Raw genomic sequence first — 18,774 nt, 5'->3', positions numbered from 1 at the left:
TACATTAAAACATTACAGTATTTTACACTTAATTTCTCTCTATAAATTTGCAACTGCAGTGTTCCTAAAATTTAAATCTATCCTATCAGGTTCCTCAGGAGAGGAATTTTGGTACCATTAAATACATGTAATTTAGTAGCGATATCATGTTTCTCACAAAGCAATCAAATTAAACAGTGCATTGGGAATGGGCTCAATAATATGAACCCATCACATCCCATAAGCTTACCAATAGTTGTTGGAAGCCTCAAAGTCTTAAGCAAAAAAAAAAAACTATAACATGTAATAAAAGCATACTATCAATTTGTGAACACATTGAATTCCTTTCATTTCTGTAACATTATTTTCTTAACATCCTACATGATGCTATAGATCAATGCGAAGACCTTCCCTTTACCTAAGGAATCCTTCATCCTGGGAAAAAATAAATAAATAATGAGAGTAGGCCTATGTATTACTGAGAGCGCAACTACTCACTGGCTAGGGCGGTCAACCAGCCAGGCGTTTCTTTTGAGAGTTAATGTGGTCACACTCAAAAATACACTATACACTACTATACTGGCTATGTCAATCTGCCTACTGGCATTCTCAAGACCACGGGCAGGCTAACCCTTACGGAGGAACACATTGCGCCTTGATAGTCCCTAGAAACGTATCAATAAAGCTACTTAATTAATAGTTGCATGCATAAAATAAGCCATTATCACTTTAGGGTTATTTACAAATGTACATACATAAACACTTACCACTCAATCGTCTGGGTGTGTGTAAGGGAGTTCCCTATCTTACTTAGGTCTCTAGGTCCCTACCTGCCTAGGCTTCTTCATATCAATTATTATTAAGATCCGTGACAATGTATAAATCCTGTCTCCAATATACATTATCCTGGACAGCTTTCCCATAAATGATAAATGCATCATAAGCATGCATACGAATAGAAAACCAATTAGACACATTCAAATTACATATGGCAAGATGATACATAAATAAGGGTCACTTCAGCTATCATCTCAACTGTATAGCAAATGTAACAAAGAGACACGAACAATAAACTGAGGACTCACGGAGGGGGGAGGGTTATAAAAGGAGGCACTCAAGGGGCATGTCCTCAAAAGCTCTACTAGTGTCAAATCACCTGATGGTGCAAGCCTATAACCCAGGGCCTATAAATATTTTGTGTGTGTCCTGTACGATTAAGATTAAAGAAGAACTTCACTCTCAATTAACACTGATTTTTAGTCATTATGCTGCTAATAGTAAGTAGGTATTGAAGTATACCATATGTAAAGTAAAACACACACTTTTTTTTTTTAATAGCTTTACGAAGCTCACATCTAAACATAGATCCAGCATTTCTTACTTAAGTGGAAAATCCTGTGCCTCTATTAGGAATATCCAAAAAACAAGAAGTGGCCTAACAGTACCCGGACGTATTAATATTTAGCCAACATTGAGGTTGTGGTTAGGTCAGCTAGCCATTTGGACCATACTTTATCATATTTCTTCAGACAACCCCTGTGAGAATAGGTATCTTTATACATAGGCAGGGTGACATTTACCAGATGCTGCCAGAAATTGAGGGAAGGAGGAGCAGTTTTCTTCCAAGACATGGTTATGACCTTGCGGGCATAAAACATAAGTAAACTCAGCGTGAAAGCTCCAAAAAATAAAGGTGAAACCACCCTTCTCCTGCGCTTGGTATCCAAGCCCCTCGACCACACTCCTCACGGGACTGACAACTGGCTTCTCAGATGGCTAAGGTCTTGCTGCCCTTATCGGACTGGGGTAGTCCACCGGTACTAAAAGCAAAAAGAACAAAGAAAGGGCGCACTGACCTAGCGCATTATCCTCAATAAAAGGCTTTATTTAAAAAACATTAAAAATGGCTACTCACAGACGTAGATAAAAATAAAGCGTGTCAAGCTGGATTGCTCAAATGTCCGTGTTTAGTCCATATAATCGTCCATGACCGATGAGATGACTGACGCGTTTTGAGGCCTAGCCTCTTCCTCAGAGCCACTGTGTCATGGCTGTCTCTTAGGTTTTGGTTTTTATCTAGGTCTGTGAGTAGCTATTTTTAATGTTACTTAAATAAAGCCTTTTATTGAGGATAATGCGCTAGGTCGGTGCGCCCTTTCTTTTTTCTTTTTGCTTTTAGTAAACTCCGCGTGGTCTGCCCTCCCATTGCAGGGAATAGCTCCTCCACTAACCCCAATAGACAGATGCTCACTGTAGGTACCAGGGAGATCACAGTTATTGAAATATTAATAGGCGATTTCCTCCTCCCAGTATTTGACAATAAGGGGGCAACTCCAAAATATATGTGAGAAATCCACCAGGGAATAATCACATCACCAGCAATCTTGGAAAGCCAAGTTCTATGCACAATTTTAAAAATTGGATGAGCTTGTCCCTTTGGGAGACCAGACGACGAAAAAAGGGAGGTCCCAGACGTCCTCCCAGTCCTCATCAAGCTCAGGTACATGCCTCAACCACCTCCGGCGAAGGGCACAGAGGTCAGGGAGGGAGGCATAGCACTGAAGTGGGCTTCTCTTTACACTCAATCGAGAGAATGTGTTCCAACTCAGACTGCTCCAACCTGAGGTAAGTGTTAGGGAATTGACTATGGAAAGCATAAGACAACTGAAAAAATCTGAATGAATGAGAAGCTGGGATATTATAAACAGTAGAAAGGGATGAGAGGGGTCGCAGGGAACCATTAACAAGAATTTGGGAAGTAATTTTATATTTGGCCCATGCCTGTGGATCCGGGAGAGTGTAAAAATGTGATATGGATGGATGACACCATAGTGGAGTATTTGGAGGTATTATGCTATGTGGTATAGCCCTGTAAGCTAGGCCCGCTTTCCATGCTTTTAGAGTATTGTCATAGATGGTGTCAAGGAGTAGAGGGCATTGGGGCCACGGAAAAAAAAAAAAGTTGTTGTAGGGCCTCCAAAGAATTTAGGATCACCACGTCCAAAATTGTAGAGGTATTATACCTGTCAGGGCAAAGCCACCACCTAGCTGTTACTAGCTGTGATGTCCAAAATATTTATAGCAATCTGACAGGGTTAAGCCCCCCTGAGGGTAGGTATCATCAAAGTCGTCAATTTGTATCGTGGTGGGAAGGATCCCCACAGGAAGAGAAGAGTGGGTTAAGCTGTGTAAAAAACAAATAAGATTTCAGAATCCAGTGGGGCAAGTGCCTGAAAAGGAAATTTGGAGAGTATCTTCACTTTTAGCAAAATTACACGCCCAGGAGGAACAGGGGTAAATTCTCCCATGCTTTTAACCAAACTTTTGAAGCCTGGTACACTGGAAGAAGGAGATTGAGCCTAACAATCTGCAGCACATATAGATACTGACACCCAAATATTTAACTCCACTACCCACTGCATCTGCAAAGTCGGAGGAGCACATTTTGGGGCGTCAGCGTAAATTGGGAAGAGTAAGGACTTAGACCAATTAATTTTCAGACCAGTAATGTTAGAGCATGCTTCTAGAGTCTGAGGCGCCCCCTCCAAGAAGGGACCTGCATCGTTTAGAAACCGTAGCAAATCATCCACGTACAGAGCCACCCTCTCCACCAGCCATGCAATCCTCAAAACATGGATAAGTGGAGATACCCGTAGGGCCTCAGCTACTGGCTCCATTGTGATTGCAAAAAGGGCAGGAGAGAGAGGGCAGCCTGCCAGGTACCACTGTACAATGCAAATTGCGCTGACAGGGTCTCTGTCCAACCCAATTACAGCTGTAGGGCTTTGATAAATCGTTTGTAACCAGCGAATAAAAAGCATGGGGAACCCCATCCTCCTCAATACCTCCCAAAAATAGAGCCAGTCAACAGTGTCAAAAGCCTTTCTATGTCTAGAGAGGCAAAACACGCAGTTTAAATACAGCTTTGTGACAGGCGATTAATAAAACCTCAAAATTAAATAAAATTGGATTTTTGTAAGATCTTACCGTAAAATCCTTTTCTCTTAGCTCATTGACAGACGTAGTCCTCTTTGATTCACATCAATTGGGTTATGCTGCCTCCGCAGGAGTAGGACTAGGCAGAAAGAAAAAACGTTCTGGCTCCACCCTAGGGGCAGTCCCAGAGGGTATATCCTCTTCCTGTCTGCTACAGAGAATCAGTTCTGTTACGAAGCAGTGTCAGAGAATTTAACCCAACCCAACTCAATGATAGAGGGGCGGGTACTATGTCTGTCAATGAGCTAAGAGAAAAGGATTTTACGGTAAGATCTTACAAAAATCCAATTTTCTCTGTCGCTCATTGACAGACGTAGTCCTCTTTGATTCACATCAATTGGGACATCCAGAAGCAGTGCCACAAATGAGGGGTGGGATTGACAGAAATCAAAATCCAATCTAGAAGGCCCAACCGGAGCCAACCAGAAGTATCAAGGGACTCATCGAGCAAACAGATGAGACCTACCCAACAAACCCTCGAGGTAGACCAACAGTCTCCTCAAACAGCGGACTGCAGGAACCTTGCGGCCAGAAGAGGCATCTGACGATGCCATCACATAAACCTTATACAATATTGTAAAGGTATGAACCGACGACCAAACAGTCGCCTTGAAAACCTGAACCACTGACGCCTGAAGGCGGAAGGTCCAGGAAACTAAGCGCCCGAGTAGAATGCGCCTTAACAGGGAACGGGGGATCCCGACCCTTAGATAGAATAAGCCTATACCAACGTCTGTCTGATCCATCTAAAGATGGTCGCGGCAGAAACAGGCAACCCCTTCTTAGGGCCATCCGTGATCACAAACAGTGAATCCGTCTTACAAAATGAATCCGTAGTATTCAAATATATCCTGATCGCCCGAACTACATCCAAGAAATGCAACGCAATTCTCGAAGATGATAGGGCTTAGGACATAAGAAAGACAATACAATGTCCTCATTCAAATGAAACTTTGAAACCACCTTAGGAAGGAAGGATGGATTCGGATGAAGAACAACCTTATCCCTATGAACCACCAGATCTGGGGAACAACAGGATAATGCAGCCAGTTCTGACACCCTGCGTGCAGAAGTGATAGCCACCAAGAAGGCCACCTTCTGGGATAAAGTAAGCAAGGGAATCTCCCTGATATTTTCAAAGGGAGGTGTCTGAAGAACCGACACCACCAAATTAAGATCCCAGGATGGTAACGGCGCGCGCACTGGCGGAGCCAGGTGTCGCACCCCCTGGATGAAATTCCGCACCAAGGAATGAGTAGCCAAAACCTTCTGAAAGAAGATAGCTAATGCTGAAAACAGACCCTTGATAACACTCAAGGCCAGCTTCTGCTCAACTCCCTGTTGCAGAAAAAGCCAATATTCGGGCTACCGAATAAAGACGTGGAGGGAACCCAAGGAATTCACACCACGCAATATAAGACTTCCATGTACGATGATACATCTTTCTGGAAGTCGCTTTCCTTGCTTTAACTAGAGTAGGAATAACTGAAGCTGACAATCCCTTGTCCTTCAGCACCTGGGTCTCAATAACCGGGCCGTTAAAGCCAGCGATCGTAAAGCAGGATGAAAGATCGGTTCCTGCGACAGCAGATCCTCCGTAAGAGGAAGTCGCCAAGGAAGGTCTGTGACCAGCCTGACCAGGTCAGCGTACCAGGCCGACTAGGCCAGTCCTGATCTACCAGGATAACTGGGATTCCCTCCACCTCTATCCTGCAAAGAAGCTTTGGCAGTAACTTGAGAGGAGGGAAGTAGCTGATACTGCCCCCACGGGGCGATCAGCATGTCTGCGGTGTCTGCTAGAAGATTGTGGGAACGAACCACAAACCTCCGCACTTTCCTGTTGAGCTGAGATGCCAACAGCTCCCATTCGGAGTGCCCCAACGGGGGCACAGTTGGTGGAATATCCCTGGATAAAGGGATCATACCCCTTGATCCAGAATCTGACGGCTGAGATAATCTGCCTGCCAATTCACCCCCGGAATGAATACCGCAGAGAGAGCTGGAACATTTGTTCCGCCCAACGAAGAATGCTGGCCACTTCTATGGCCGCCAGGACACTCCTGGTGCCCCTTTGATGATTGACATAAGCCACTGCTGTGGCATTGTCCGACTGGATCCGAACCGGGCTGCCCTGGAGCTGCTCGGTCCAGTGAATCAGACAAAGTCTGATCGCTCTCAGTTTCAATACATTTATCGGTAACCTGGACTCTTCCAGGGACCAAAGCCCCTGAGCCGAGAATTTCTCCTCACCCGGATAGACTGGCATCCGTGGTGATAAGCGTCCAAATATTGGTAGGAATGACTTCCCCTGGCTGAGCATCGGAGACCGAAGCCACCAGACCAGGGACTCCCTGGTCCACTCGCTCAGCCGGATCCGATTGTCCAGGGAATCTGGATTTCGGTTACACCTGAGAAGAATCTCTCCTTGAAGGATTCGGGTATGGGACTGGGCAACTGGTACTGCTTCAAAGGAAGCCACCATCAAACCCAGGACCCTCATGCAAGCCTGGATGTGTCTAAAATTAGACCCAAATATTCCAGCCTTCTGGTGGGAACCAAAGATAACTTCTGCAGGTTCACCAGCCACCCGAACTCTTGCAAAGAGGTCATGGTGATCTCTAAGTTTAGTAATAGAGCCGCACGGAGCAGAAGATCGTCTAGGTGACCTAGAATCGATATGTCTCGTTGTCGTAACAACGTCAAGACTGGGGCCCACACCTTTGTGAAGACCCGGAGAGTCGAGGCGAGACCAAGGAGTAACGCCAGAAACTGATAATGGTACTCTTTCTACGGAAAAACGCATGAAACGCTGATGTCCTGCATAAATAAGAAAGTGAAGATAGGCATCCTAGATGTCTATGGACGCCAGAAAATCCCCCTGATGCAGGGAGGCCGCTACTGTGCGAATGGACTCCATCTTGAATTTTTGTACCCTGATAAAAAAGATTAAGTGCTCTTAAGTCCAGAATTGGACGCACTTTGCCCTCTTTTCTGGGTATTGTGAAAAGGTTCGAATAGAACCCTTGAAATGCTCTGTCCAAGGAACGTGGACCACCACTCCTTGTTGCATTAAATCCGTGACTACCCCCCGTAAGCTCTTAAGCGATCCGGGGATAGTCGAATATTGCGGAAACCGGCGAAGACGTCCCCCCTGCCCCAGCTATGGGCGGGGGCGCACCTTCAGGCTTTAGTAGTCTTATCTTCAGGTCCGGAAGAGCCGGGCTTTTGCTTGCCCGACCAGCGCCCCTTAAAAAACCTCCCGAAGGAGTTTTGGCGGACTTTGCTTTTTTCGCCCGTGGGCTGAAAAAACTTTTTATGAGCGGAAAAAGAAGGCCCCCGTCTCTGACGGGATCTTTTACCCTTAGTACTTGGTGGCAAGAAAGTGCTCTTTCCTCTAGTGAGATCCTTAATAATCTCATCTAAATTGGCCCCAAGATAGGCGCACACCCTGAAAAGGGAGATTTAACCAAAGCTTCCTTGGAGCTTTGGTCTGCCGACCAATATTTTAGTCACAGTGTACGCCTGAGGACCACTGCTGAAAACTGATGCTCGCCCCAATAGTGGAGTGGCGTCTAGTGCAATGTCGCAGACAAACTGTAACTCTTGTATCATCTGTTCCACCAGATCTGATACCGCCTGGGGGATATCTCTCCCCTCTGAGCCACTTGGTCCATTCTAGACCAGTAGCAATTACTGGTCTGAAAGCTGACCCAATTAGGGAAAAGATGGCGCGAGACACAGCTTCCACCTTACGATCATCTTTAAAGGACGGAGCATCCTCCAATAGGATAACCGTAGCTTTGTTCAATCTGGATATTGGAAAATCCACCACAGATGGTACTATCCATCTCTTGAGGAGTGATTCCTCGAACGGATAACGCCTATTAATGCGTTTAGGAAATGGTAGGGGCTCGTCCTAGATGACCCCATTCCTCCTTAGTTACATTACCAAACACTTGGGTAAGGAAAATACTTTCGCCATCTTGGTGCGTTTCTTAGTACCAAATGGGATCTCAGTATCAGCTACTTTTGATGGTGTAACCTCCGAACATATACAATTAATGCGTTACTAACGCTTCCTCTCGGGCTAAGGTAGATGCCGAAACATCTTCCTCACTGTCTGAAGAGACAGTACCCGAGTCACCAACCCCAGATGAGGTATCTGCAACTGCAGGCATAGGCTCAGACTCTGAATCAGAAGTTTCAGATGAAATAGGGGTAAGCGGGGGTCGCTTCTTTGCGCCCTGTCCCTGACAAGCCAATTCCACCCGGGATAGACAAAAAATTTCCAAAACTGCTGACAATGACTCACTATTAAGTGGGGAACTGGAGGGGCCTGCAGCCACTTTGAGGGGATCAGGTGGAGATACATGTGGCAGGGTCCATGTTAATCCAGGACACTTTGCCGGTAAAAAAGAAAAAAACATTTTTTTTTTTTTTAAAATAAAAAATACTTCTTTTTAATTCACCAGCGCAATAGCGCCCCTCAGTGTACCTGCTTAGGACCCCCAGAAAGAGAGAGAGAGACCCCAAGAGCTCATCACCAGATGCAAAGAAGTTTCTTATTAAAACTGCTGTCAGCGTTGTCTTGTGCAGACTGGAAGTCTTGCACTAGATTTCCCGGGTGAAAGGAAGTGGCTCCGCCCCCTGTGTACGCCTACCGGCGTTCCCAGCTGCTCCTCGAGGTTTGCTGGGCACATCAAACATGGCCGCCCCCATGCAGGAGACAATAGGCTACGAAAAAATGGCGGCCTGCGTGACCTGCGGGCAGCTTGTGTAGACAATGCAGGACATGCGGTCTACAACAAAATGGCGGCGGACTGCCGATCTAGCGTGGCTCCTCCAGTACAGCGGCCTGCATGCTTTGAAAACAGCTGATGGCGGCCTGTCGGCCTGCGGGAGTATGGCGATCTAAGGTAGGCTATACCTCCTATGTGTTTACTATAGCAAATCGAACTCGGCTTCCTTGCTAGAGAACCCCAGACTTGCTGAAGTATCAGCTCCCAAACCAAGCCTGCTGGAGTGTTAGCTCCCAAACCAAGCCTGCTGAAGTGTCAGCTCCCAAACCAGATCACACTATCACAGGGGATATGTGAACATGTCATAGGCTACAAGGAGGAACTTTAATGTCAGAAAGGATCCGACCATACACAGAGGGGCCCGTATCCCAAAGACCCCACAGGGGGGGAAGGGGGAACATTTACTCACCATACCGAACCCACAGGCACCCTCTCTTCACAATACCCTCTCCACCGAAGTGGGGGGTTGTTGACCAATACGGACGCCTTGATTCTCTGGTTCTTGGCGTCCAAGCGAGGCGTTTAACTCGCAGGGTCAGTCCCCGTCCAATGGGACTATGTCGCGGCCGACCCAGCGCGGAGCTCTGGTCTGCACGCGCTCGTAGGCTGAATCGGGGTGACCACTGGATCTCAACATCCAGCCCGTCGCCCGGCCCCGCATACTTACTTGAATGTGTCGCGGCCGACCAAGCGCAATGCAATGGTCTGCGCGCGCTCGTAGGCCGGCTGGGGTGACCACTGGATCTCAACATCCAGCCCGTCGCCCAGATCCGGCGTGATTGCTTGAAGATCTCACAGGAAAACTGGAGACAAAAAACTACCTAAAAGAAAAAAAATTTTTCTAAAAAATCTTGCCAGGACCAGAGATCCCAGCAAGGAACTTAGGTCCTTACTCCTGACTAGACAGAAAAAAACTGATTCTCTGTAGCAGACAGGAAGAGGATATACCCTCTGGGACTGCCCCTAGGGTGGAGCCAGAACGTTTTTTCTTTCTGCCTAGTCCTACTCCTGCGGAGGCAGCATAACCCAATTGATGTGAATCAAAGAGGACTACGTCTGTCAATGAGCGACAGAGAAAATTAAATTAAACAACCTGTGGAAATCTATAAACAATGAAAACAATACAAGTCTCAAACAGTTCTTCTTGTAATGTGCTTCTCTATTTCCACCAACAAACAGTTATGTATATATATATATATATATATATATATATATATATATATATATATATATATACACACACACACACACACACACACACACACACATACACACAGTGCCTTGCGAAAGTATTCGGCCCCCTTGAACTTTGCGACCTTTTGCCACATTTCAGGCTTCAAACAAAGATATAAAAACTGTAATTTTTGTGAAGAATCAACAAGCCGGACACAATCGTGAAGTGGAACGAAATTTATTGGATATTTCAAACTTTGTTAACAAATAAAAAACTGAAAAATTGGGCGTGCAAAATTATTCAGCCCCTTTACTTTCAGTGCAGCAAACTCTCTCCAGAAGTTCAGTGAGGATCTCTGAATGATCCAATGTTGACCTAAATGACTAATGATGAGAAATAGAATCCACCTGTGTGTAATCAAGTCTCCGTATAAATGCACCTGCACTGCGATAGTCTCAGAGGTCCGTTTAAAGCGCAGAGAGCATCAAGAAGAACAAGGAACACACCAGGCAGGTCCGAGATACTGTTGTGGAAAAAGTTTAAAGCTGGATTTGGATACAAAAAGATTTCCCAAGCTTTAACTATCCCAAGGAGCACTGTGCAAGCGATAAATTGAAATGGGAGTATGAGACCACTGCAAATCTACGAAGACCTGGCCATCCCTCTAAACTTTCAGCTCATACAAGGAGAAGACTGATCAGAGATGCAGCCAAGAGGCCCATGATCACTCTGGATGAACTGCAGAGATCTACAGCTGAGGTGGGAGACTCTGTCCATAGGACAACAATCAGTCGTATACTGCACAAATCTGGCCTTTACGGAAGAGTGGCAAGAAGAAAGTCCTTTCTTAAAGATATCCATAAAAAGGGTCTTTTAAAGTTTGCCACAAGCCACCTGGGAGACACAAACATGTGGAAGAAGGTGCTCTGGTCAGATGAAACCGAACTCAAATTTTTTGGCAACAATGCAAAACCTTATGTTTGGCGTAAAAGAAACACAGCTCATCATCCTGAACACACCATCCCCACTGTCAAACATGGTGGTGGCAGCATCATGGTTTGGGCCTGCTTTTCTTCAGCAGGGACAGGGAAGATGGTTAAAATTGATGGGAGGATGGATGGAGCCAAATAGAAGACCATTCTGGAGTCTGCAAAAGACCTGAGACTGGGAGATTTGTCTTCCAACAAGACAATGATCCAAAACATAAAGCAAAATCTACAATGGAATGGTTCACAAATAAACCTATCCAGGTGTTAGAATGGCCAAGTCAAAGTCCAGACCTGAATCCATTCGAGAATCTATGGAAAGAACTGAAAACTGCTGTTCACAGACGCTCTCCATCCAACCTCACTGAGCTCGAGCGGTTTTGCAAGGAGGAATGGGCAAAAATTTCAGTCTCTCGATGTGCAAAACTGATAGACATACCCCAAGCGACTTACAGCTGTAATCACAGCAAAAAGGTGGCGCTACAAAGTATTACCTTAAGGGGGCTGAATAATTTTGCATGCCCAATTTTTCAGTTTGTTAAAAAAGTTTGAAATATCCAATAAATTTCATTCCACTTCATGATTGTGTCCCACTTGTTGATTCTTCACAAAAAATTACAGTTTTATATCTTTATGTTTGAAGCCTGAAATGTGGCAAAAGGTCGAAAAGTTCAAGGGGGCCGAATACTTCTTTCGCAAGGCACTGTATATACGCATGCATGTGACTGCATCAGATTTCCATGCTGCGATTAATTGATTAAGGTTTTGCCACGGTATTATCACGGTATTCAATTATTAAATTTCTACCTCACTTTATTTTATTGCTGAATTTAGGGACTTTGGTTCACTTTTGCACATTATTATATAGTCAGTCAGCACAGACTCTGAACCAGGCCTATAATAAGCCATCAAGCAGTGTCTGGCCTACCTGGGGATAACTGGTCCTGGCGCTCGGCTCTGATCCGATGGCATGGTCATTAAGGGGGCAAATCCTTGCGGTCCAGAAGTGGTTAAACCTGCAGGACTGGTGTTCTTATTTATAAAATTACTTTACTATTGCTTTAGGCCTGGTTCACATGTATGCGGGTTGGTGGTTCACATGTATGCGGGTTGGCGGCCCACATTTGCACAGGCATAGCAGCCCAATGATGCAGTGGCCTTGAAATCCATCCTGCTTTTGCACCATGCAACTTACCTGCAGTTCCTGTTCTGGCAAGCTTTCTGCGTTTTTATATATGTGGGCCCAGCATTTAAAAACACAGTTTGCGTGTACAGGAACTGCAGGTAAGTTGCATGGTGCAAAAGCAGGATGGATTTCACGGCCACTGCATTTTTTTTAAATTCTGCATGCACCTTTTTTCAGCCGAAAATGCAGGCATAGCAGCCCAAGCTCATTCAAATCAATGGGCTGCTATGCGTGTGCAAATGTGGGCCGTCAACCCGCATACATGTGAACCAGGCCTAAAGCAATAGTAAAGTAATTTATAAATAAAAACACTGATCCTCCTGCAGGCCATCGGATCGGAGCTGAGCGCCAGGACTAGTCATCAGGTAGGCCAGACACGGCTTGATGGCTATATAATTATGTAATTTGGGCTGCTATGCCTGTGCATATAATATATATGCTGCTATGCATGCATGCCTGTATGTCTATCATATATATTATATATATATATATATATATATATATATATATATATATATATATATATATATCCATATGTCTATCTCCATATCTCTATCTATACAGTGACAGTATATGATAAAGGTACTTGCAAAGACTTGCTTGTAATAGGCAGTGTTTCTGTCTGTGTGAGCCCGGGAAGGAAGCATGCGGGTGTGTGCTGGGAGTCGTCCGATTGGTTACAGGGAGGAGCTAAGCTCTCTCAATCTAGGATCATATTACCAGAGTTGTTTCTATTGAGTGAGTGAACTGTTAAGTGAAAGAGTCATCCAGCTCAGTGAAAAGTGAAAAGTATCAATCTAAAAGGCAGACTTGGAGAGCAGAAAAGCACCGTATTTTAAAAATGACCACAATAACAATACTGTGGGTATGGGATACCGCGATATATCACATTACCGAAAATCGGCATCTCTCTCTCTATAATATATATATATATATATATATACACACACACACATACACACACACACACCTACAATTCCGTGTCACCACCATCAGTTGTGCTCTCACCTGGGCTCCATGACCTTACATGATACGTAGGGTCATGAAAGGCTTTATTCCCTCTCAGTAGACATACAGTGTCTGTTGGTTCACTGATACCTCTCCCTGGTGGTGATCCCACGTCCTGGGCTCTGTATGCCAAAAGCTCCTCTGGATATCCAGGTAGAGCCTCTTTAAGACCCACCTCAATCCTCTCCTCCGCTATGAATTTTACCACAGGGTCAAGGAACTTTATTAGAGGGAAAGTCATGTGTAGGGTTTCTTCCTTTATGGTGCTGAGAAGGAGAGAATTGCAGTGTGTCTTTAAGAGGCAGTACCAATTATCCAAAGGAAGAATTGGTATATAGAGCCCAGGAAGAGTTATCAGCAAACCCACGGAGATACTATATGTCCACTAAGAGGGACAAAAGCCTTGTATAACCCTACATAGCACGAAATTGTGGATTGTTGGCGGAAGCACATCACAAGAAAAACGGTTTACAAGACTTTATTATTGTCTTCATTGTTTATAGATTTGCATTTTGAGGTTTTTTTTAATAATGTGTCAGAAAGAGGTATTTAAAAAGAGTATGATCACATATGGATATGTAAGAAGCGCTACTCCATTGGATATTAATGGTTTATAAGCATGTATATATGAGAGTGGGTTAGGGTTGAAGCTGCTGCTTAGAACTTTAGTATTTTTGCATCAAAATAACACAATAGCACCTCACAAGGCATAGCTCAAAACAAGTATATCATAACTCACTTTAAAAAAAAAAAAAATGGATTTTTGACTTACCGTAAAATCCTTTTTTCTGAGGTTCACTGACTGACACAGCTCCATATATTTTTAGACCCTTGGGCTTATGGTGCTCTCTCTTCAGGAGTAGGACTAGGCGGAAACAAATTTGGCTATGCCCCTGAGGAACTCCCACGGGGTATAACCTCACTTCCCACTATAGGACTTCAGTTTGTAACAAGCAGTGTCAGAAGAATACATAACAACTCACAACCAGCAACAACTGGCACTCACAACCAGCAACAACTGGCACTCACAACCAGCAACAACTGGCACTCACAGCCAGGTAAAAAATACACCCTCAAGAGGCAGGAGCCTCTGCAACCGCAGCCTGCAAAACTTAGCGGCCGAATGCAGCATCCGAAGATGCAAGGACATCCACCTAATAAAACTTTGTGAATATGTGCACAGGGGACCACGTAGCCGCCTTACACAACTGAACCACTGACGCCTGATGACGGAAGGTCCAGGAGGCACTAAGCGCCCTCATAGAATGCGCCTTGACAGGGAAAGGAGGAACCTGAACCTTAATAGAATAGGCCTGCACCACCGTCGGTCTGATTCATCTGGAAATGGTCGCAGCAGATGCAGTCTGCCCCTTACGAGATCCATCTAAGGACAAACAAATAACTCCGTCGCCGCCAGGTACACCCTGATTTCCCAAACCTCATCCAAGGCGTGCAAGACAATTTCTTTAGGATGTTTCGGCTTAGGACACAAAGACGGCAACACAATATCCTCATTTAAACGAACCCCCGAGATGGCATTAGAAAGGAATGCCTGACAGGGTCATAACACCACTCTCTCCCTGTGAACCACCTGGTAAGGGGGCCGCCAAGACAACGCAGGCAACTCAGACACCCTACGGGCAGAAGTAATAGCCACCAAAAAGGCCACCTTCTGTGAGAGTGAGTAGAAGTTGTTCATGAATATTTTCAAAATGAGGCTTATGAAGTACCGACAGTACCAAATTGAGATCCCACGGAGGTACCAGGGATCTCACCGGAGGATCCAGATGGGGAACCCCCTGCACAAAAATGTGGACCAAGGAATTTGCAGCCAATGGCCATTGAAAACATATGGCCAAGGCAGAAATCTGGCCCTTGATGGTGCCCAGAGCCAAACATTGATCTACACCTAGTTGTAGAAACTCCAGCAGACGAGACAGAAAAGCAACAGGGAGAAACCCCCCCAAAACCTCACACCAAGTAATATATGCCCTCCAAACTCAATGATAAACCTTCCTGAAAGTAGATTTCCTAGCTTTCAACAGCGTAGGAATCACGGACTCTGACAGCCCTCTGTCCTTCAGACATATATTGGAATATGAAGATAAGCGTCCTAGATATCGACAGAGGCCAGAAAGTCCCCTTGATGAAGGAATGCCACTACTGTGCGAATAAACTCCATCCAAAGTGGTTCAGAGCCTTGAGGTACAAGATCGCGCAGACCTTACTATTCCCAGGAAGGAAGGCAACAGAAGAAAAAAAATTCCATTCAAAAAAAAGGAAAAAAAATGCCAGGACCGCAGAGATCCCAGCAGGGAGCCAGATCCTTACTCCTAACTAGGCAGAAAAAAACTGAAGTCCTATAGCAGGAAGTTAAGGTATACTCCCTGGGACTGCCTCAGGGGCATTGCCAAATTTGTTTCCACCTAGTCCTCCTGAAGAGAGAGCAGCATAAGCAGCTCTAAGAAGATATGGAGCTGTGTCCATCAGTGAACAAAAGATAATTTTTTTACATTTCTTCAGTTACTTCCTGGTTTCTGGCCTAGCCAAACAAGGTCATACATCCCTTTGAATACCGCGAGGTAAAAACTTGAATTCCCCCTACTATGCAAGCATTATCAATTACACTGTTGCACTGCCTGAACATTTGATGCTACCAACACACCTCCGGTCTTGTTTTGACCTTCGTAACCCACAACAACCAAATCAAAGCTCGGATAAAGAACTAATTGCTTCCTCCGGCGCTGGGTCCTATTCAATATGTTTAAATAGAAGTTAAAAAAAAAAAAACTGGATTCTTAGCATTTTTCTTTTTACACTGCCAGCTGCAAATGCGCAATGTACACATTCAGCATCTATAAGTGAAAAGTAGAAGCCAGGAACCACCACATCTCTGGCACAATCGTGCAAGAGTTTACATCAGAGGAAGAGATGGGCTCCAAAAGAACAGCAAGGGATGGTTACAGCAGCAATAGAACATGTGAACCTTGCACCTCTGGAAGAGGGAAAACTAAAAAAGTTAAGTCTGCCAACATGTGCAATTATGCATGGATGCACATTGCAAATGCTGCTACATCCCTACCACGCTAATGTTCCTCTTAGACCCTTTTAGTTTACCAGATTATCAAAATTAGGAAAAAAAACCCTATGCTTTTATCACATTGCACTGTAGATTATATTGCACTAAATACAAACAGAAATCCAAAAAGAAAAAAACGTGTATAAAAAGAAAAAACTCTTACCTCTGCCCAGCACACAGATAGACATGAGGTTCGATGAGTAATAAGTTGAGTGAAATTTTAGCAGTTCCTCACGGACATCCATCCCATCCTGTGTTGGCCTTGCTTCAAGAGTGAGCTTATTACCTGGAAAGAAACAAAGTTATTTAAATTAAAACTGATATATTCTTGGGTTCTATTCCTCTCATATTAAATATTTTAACATTTGCATCATACTTTTCTTGTTATCTATCCTTCTGACCTCAGACTTCAGGTGAGGTAAGGGGAACAGGTTAGGCATAATCACTAATCTTCCTTTGGCAGCACATCAAGTATTTATACTCAATAGCTATGCAATACTGTTTACATGTAGAGTTAAAAAGCAATAGGCCTAAAGGATAACTATATTTTTTATACAAGGGTAGAGATTGTGGTGTGGGTTGGTGACAGGTTCAAAAAAGGCACCAACATCCCTGGATAGAAAGTATATGCAGGAAAGTTTTTTTTTTTTTTTTTATGAGATTTTAACAATTGCCATAAACACACTGAAGCCAGATAGTTTCGAATAACAAAATTTATTTTTGGCACTGCACTTGCTCTCCGGCTGATTTCGGGCATGTATTCTGGTCTTGTCCTCTGGTTGGAGGTTACTGGAGGGACATACTCAACTGTATTTTAGAGGTTACTTCCATAAAAGGTTCCGATGACAGTGGCAGTCTGCTTACTCAGTTTAGTGGATGGTTTAGCACCCAAGAAAGCTCAGCGCACACTGTTGTCCCTGTTGCTCTATTATGCTAAAATGCTCTGATCCTGTACTGGAAAAAACCTACCACGCCCTTGATCTCTTATTGGAAGGGGTTGATTAATACTGCTTTGCCGCTGTATCGAGCCACATATATGAGTAGGGGTTGCCCAACAAAATTTGAGAAGGTCTGGCAGGCTTGGCTTGAGAGTCCCGTGACGGCTGCCTAGACTGAACTGGGTGAGTCCGACCGGCATGTCAGACCTATGCCCTCTGAGCCTCGGCCATGTCAGGCCGGCTGTTTTCCCATCTGCTCTGCATTTCGTTCGTTGTTCCCACGATGCCATAGTATCTACCCTCCTGTGTTACTAAACTGAAAGGATTAGATTGGTGATTCTGCCCTTGAGGGACTTTTTACCTGTTTTTTGTTTTGACTCCATGGACCTTTTTTTTGTGGGGTTGCCTGAGGGGGGGGGGGGGGGGGGGGAGGGGGGTGTTTTGGGGTCTGGGGATGTTGGGATTGTTTGTTCCTTTTAATGTTTTTGTGTATTTTTGACCCTGCGTGGCCGTTTTTGTGTTTATGTACTTCTTTTAAAACTCAATAAATATAACTTAAAAAAAAAAAAAAAAAGTGATTTTTGAAAATGTAAAATCCCTTTCTCTGCTCTTCATTGACGGACACCGCTCCTTTTCTTCTTGACCATTGGGTTATACTGCCCCTACAGGAGTAGGACACTAGCCAGGGAAAGCGTGACTATGCCTATGGGTCAGTCCCAGGGGGTATACGCCCACCAGCTAAATAATAGCCACCAAAAAAGGCCACCTTCTGGGACAACGCAAGCAGGGGAATCTCCAGAATATTTTTAAAGGGAGGTTTCTGGGGAACTGATGACACCAAAGGAGACCGCACCAGGGGAGCCAAGTGTTGAACCCCCTGGATAAAAGGTATGCACCAAAGAATGTGTGGCCAATGGACGTTGAAAGAAAACTGCCAAGGCCGAAACCTGGCCCTTGATGGTACTCAAGGCCAGGCGCTGCTCAGTCCCCCCCCCCCCACCCCCCGTTGGAGGAAAGCCAAGCCGCCAAAAAGGAGTAAGGGAGAACCCCAAGAGACTCACACCACGCAATATAAGTCTTCCAAGTATGATAGTAGATTTTCCCAGCGGTAGATTTTGTAGCCTTTCACAGCGTAGGAATCACCGATTCAGACAACCCTCCATTCTTCAGCACCTGGCTTTCAACAGCCAAGCCATTAAAGCCAGCGACTGTAAAGCAGGGAGGAAGATTGGCCCTTGGGACAGCAGATCTTCCCTGAGAGGAAGTTTTCAAGGAGCATCGGCGACCAGCTTTACCAGATCGGCGTACCAAGACCGGCGAGGCCAGTCTGGAGCCACTAGATAAACCAGAATCCCCTTCTGCCTCCATCCTCCACAGGAGTCTTGGCAAAAGTTTGAGAGGGGGGAGGCGTAAATCAAACGATATGGACTCCAAGAAGCCACTAATGCGTCTGTTGACCAGAGGATCCAGAGACCATGCCACAAATCTCTGTACCTTCCTTTTGAGACGAGAGGCCAACAGGTCCACCTCGGGAGTACCCCTCCGGATGAAGGGACAATTCGCCCTGGTCTAACGCCTGTCGACTGAGGTAATCCGCCTGACAATTTTCCACCCCTGGAATGTGTACAG

At 45.0% G+C, this 18,774-nt stretch overlaps 1 protein-coding gene across 6 annotated transcripts in view; it reads right to left on the bottom strand.

The window, feature by feature from the left end:
- IDE (insulin degrading enzyme) overlaps positions 1 to 18,774 on the bottom strand; it is a 168,325-nt gene that overhangs the window by 105,463 nt on the left and 44,088 nt on the right. For all 6 annotated transcript variants that reach the window (XM_082267651.1, XM_082267650.1, XM_082267652.1 and 3 more), the window contains exon 5: positions 16,371 to 16,493. In XM_082267651.1, the coding sequence (XP_082123777.1) occupies positions 16,371 to 16,493 (123 nt within the window). The remainder of the gene's footprint in view (positions 1 to 16,370; positions 16,494 to 18,774) is intronic.

The sequence above is a fragment of the Pelophylax lessonae genome (assembly GCF_965119305.1).
Source record: "Pelophylax lessonae genome assembly, chromosome: 9".
NCBI classification, from domain to species: domain Eukaryota; kingdom Metazoa; phylum Chordata; class Amphibia; order Anura; family Ranidae; genus Pelophylax; species Pelophylax lessonae.
The sequence above is the reverse complement of the archived record's forward strand: the minus strand, read 5'-3'. Positions and strand labels throughout refer to the sequence as shown.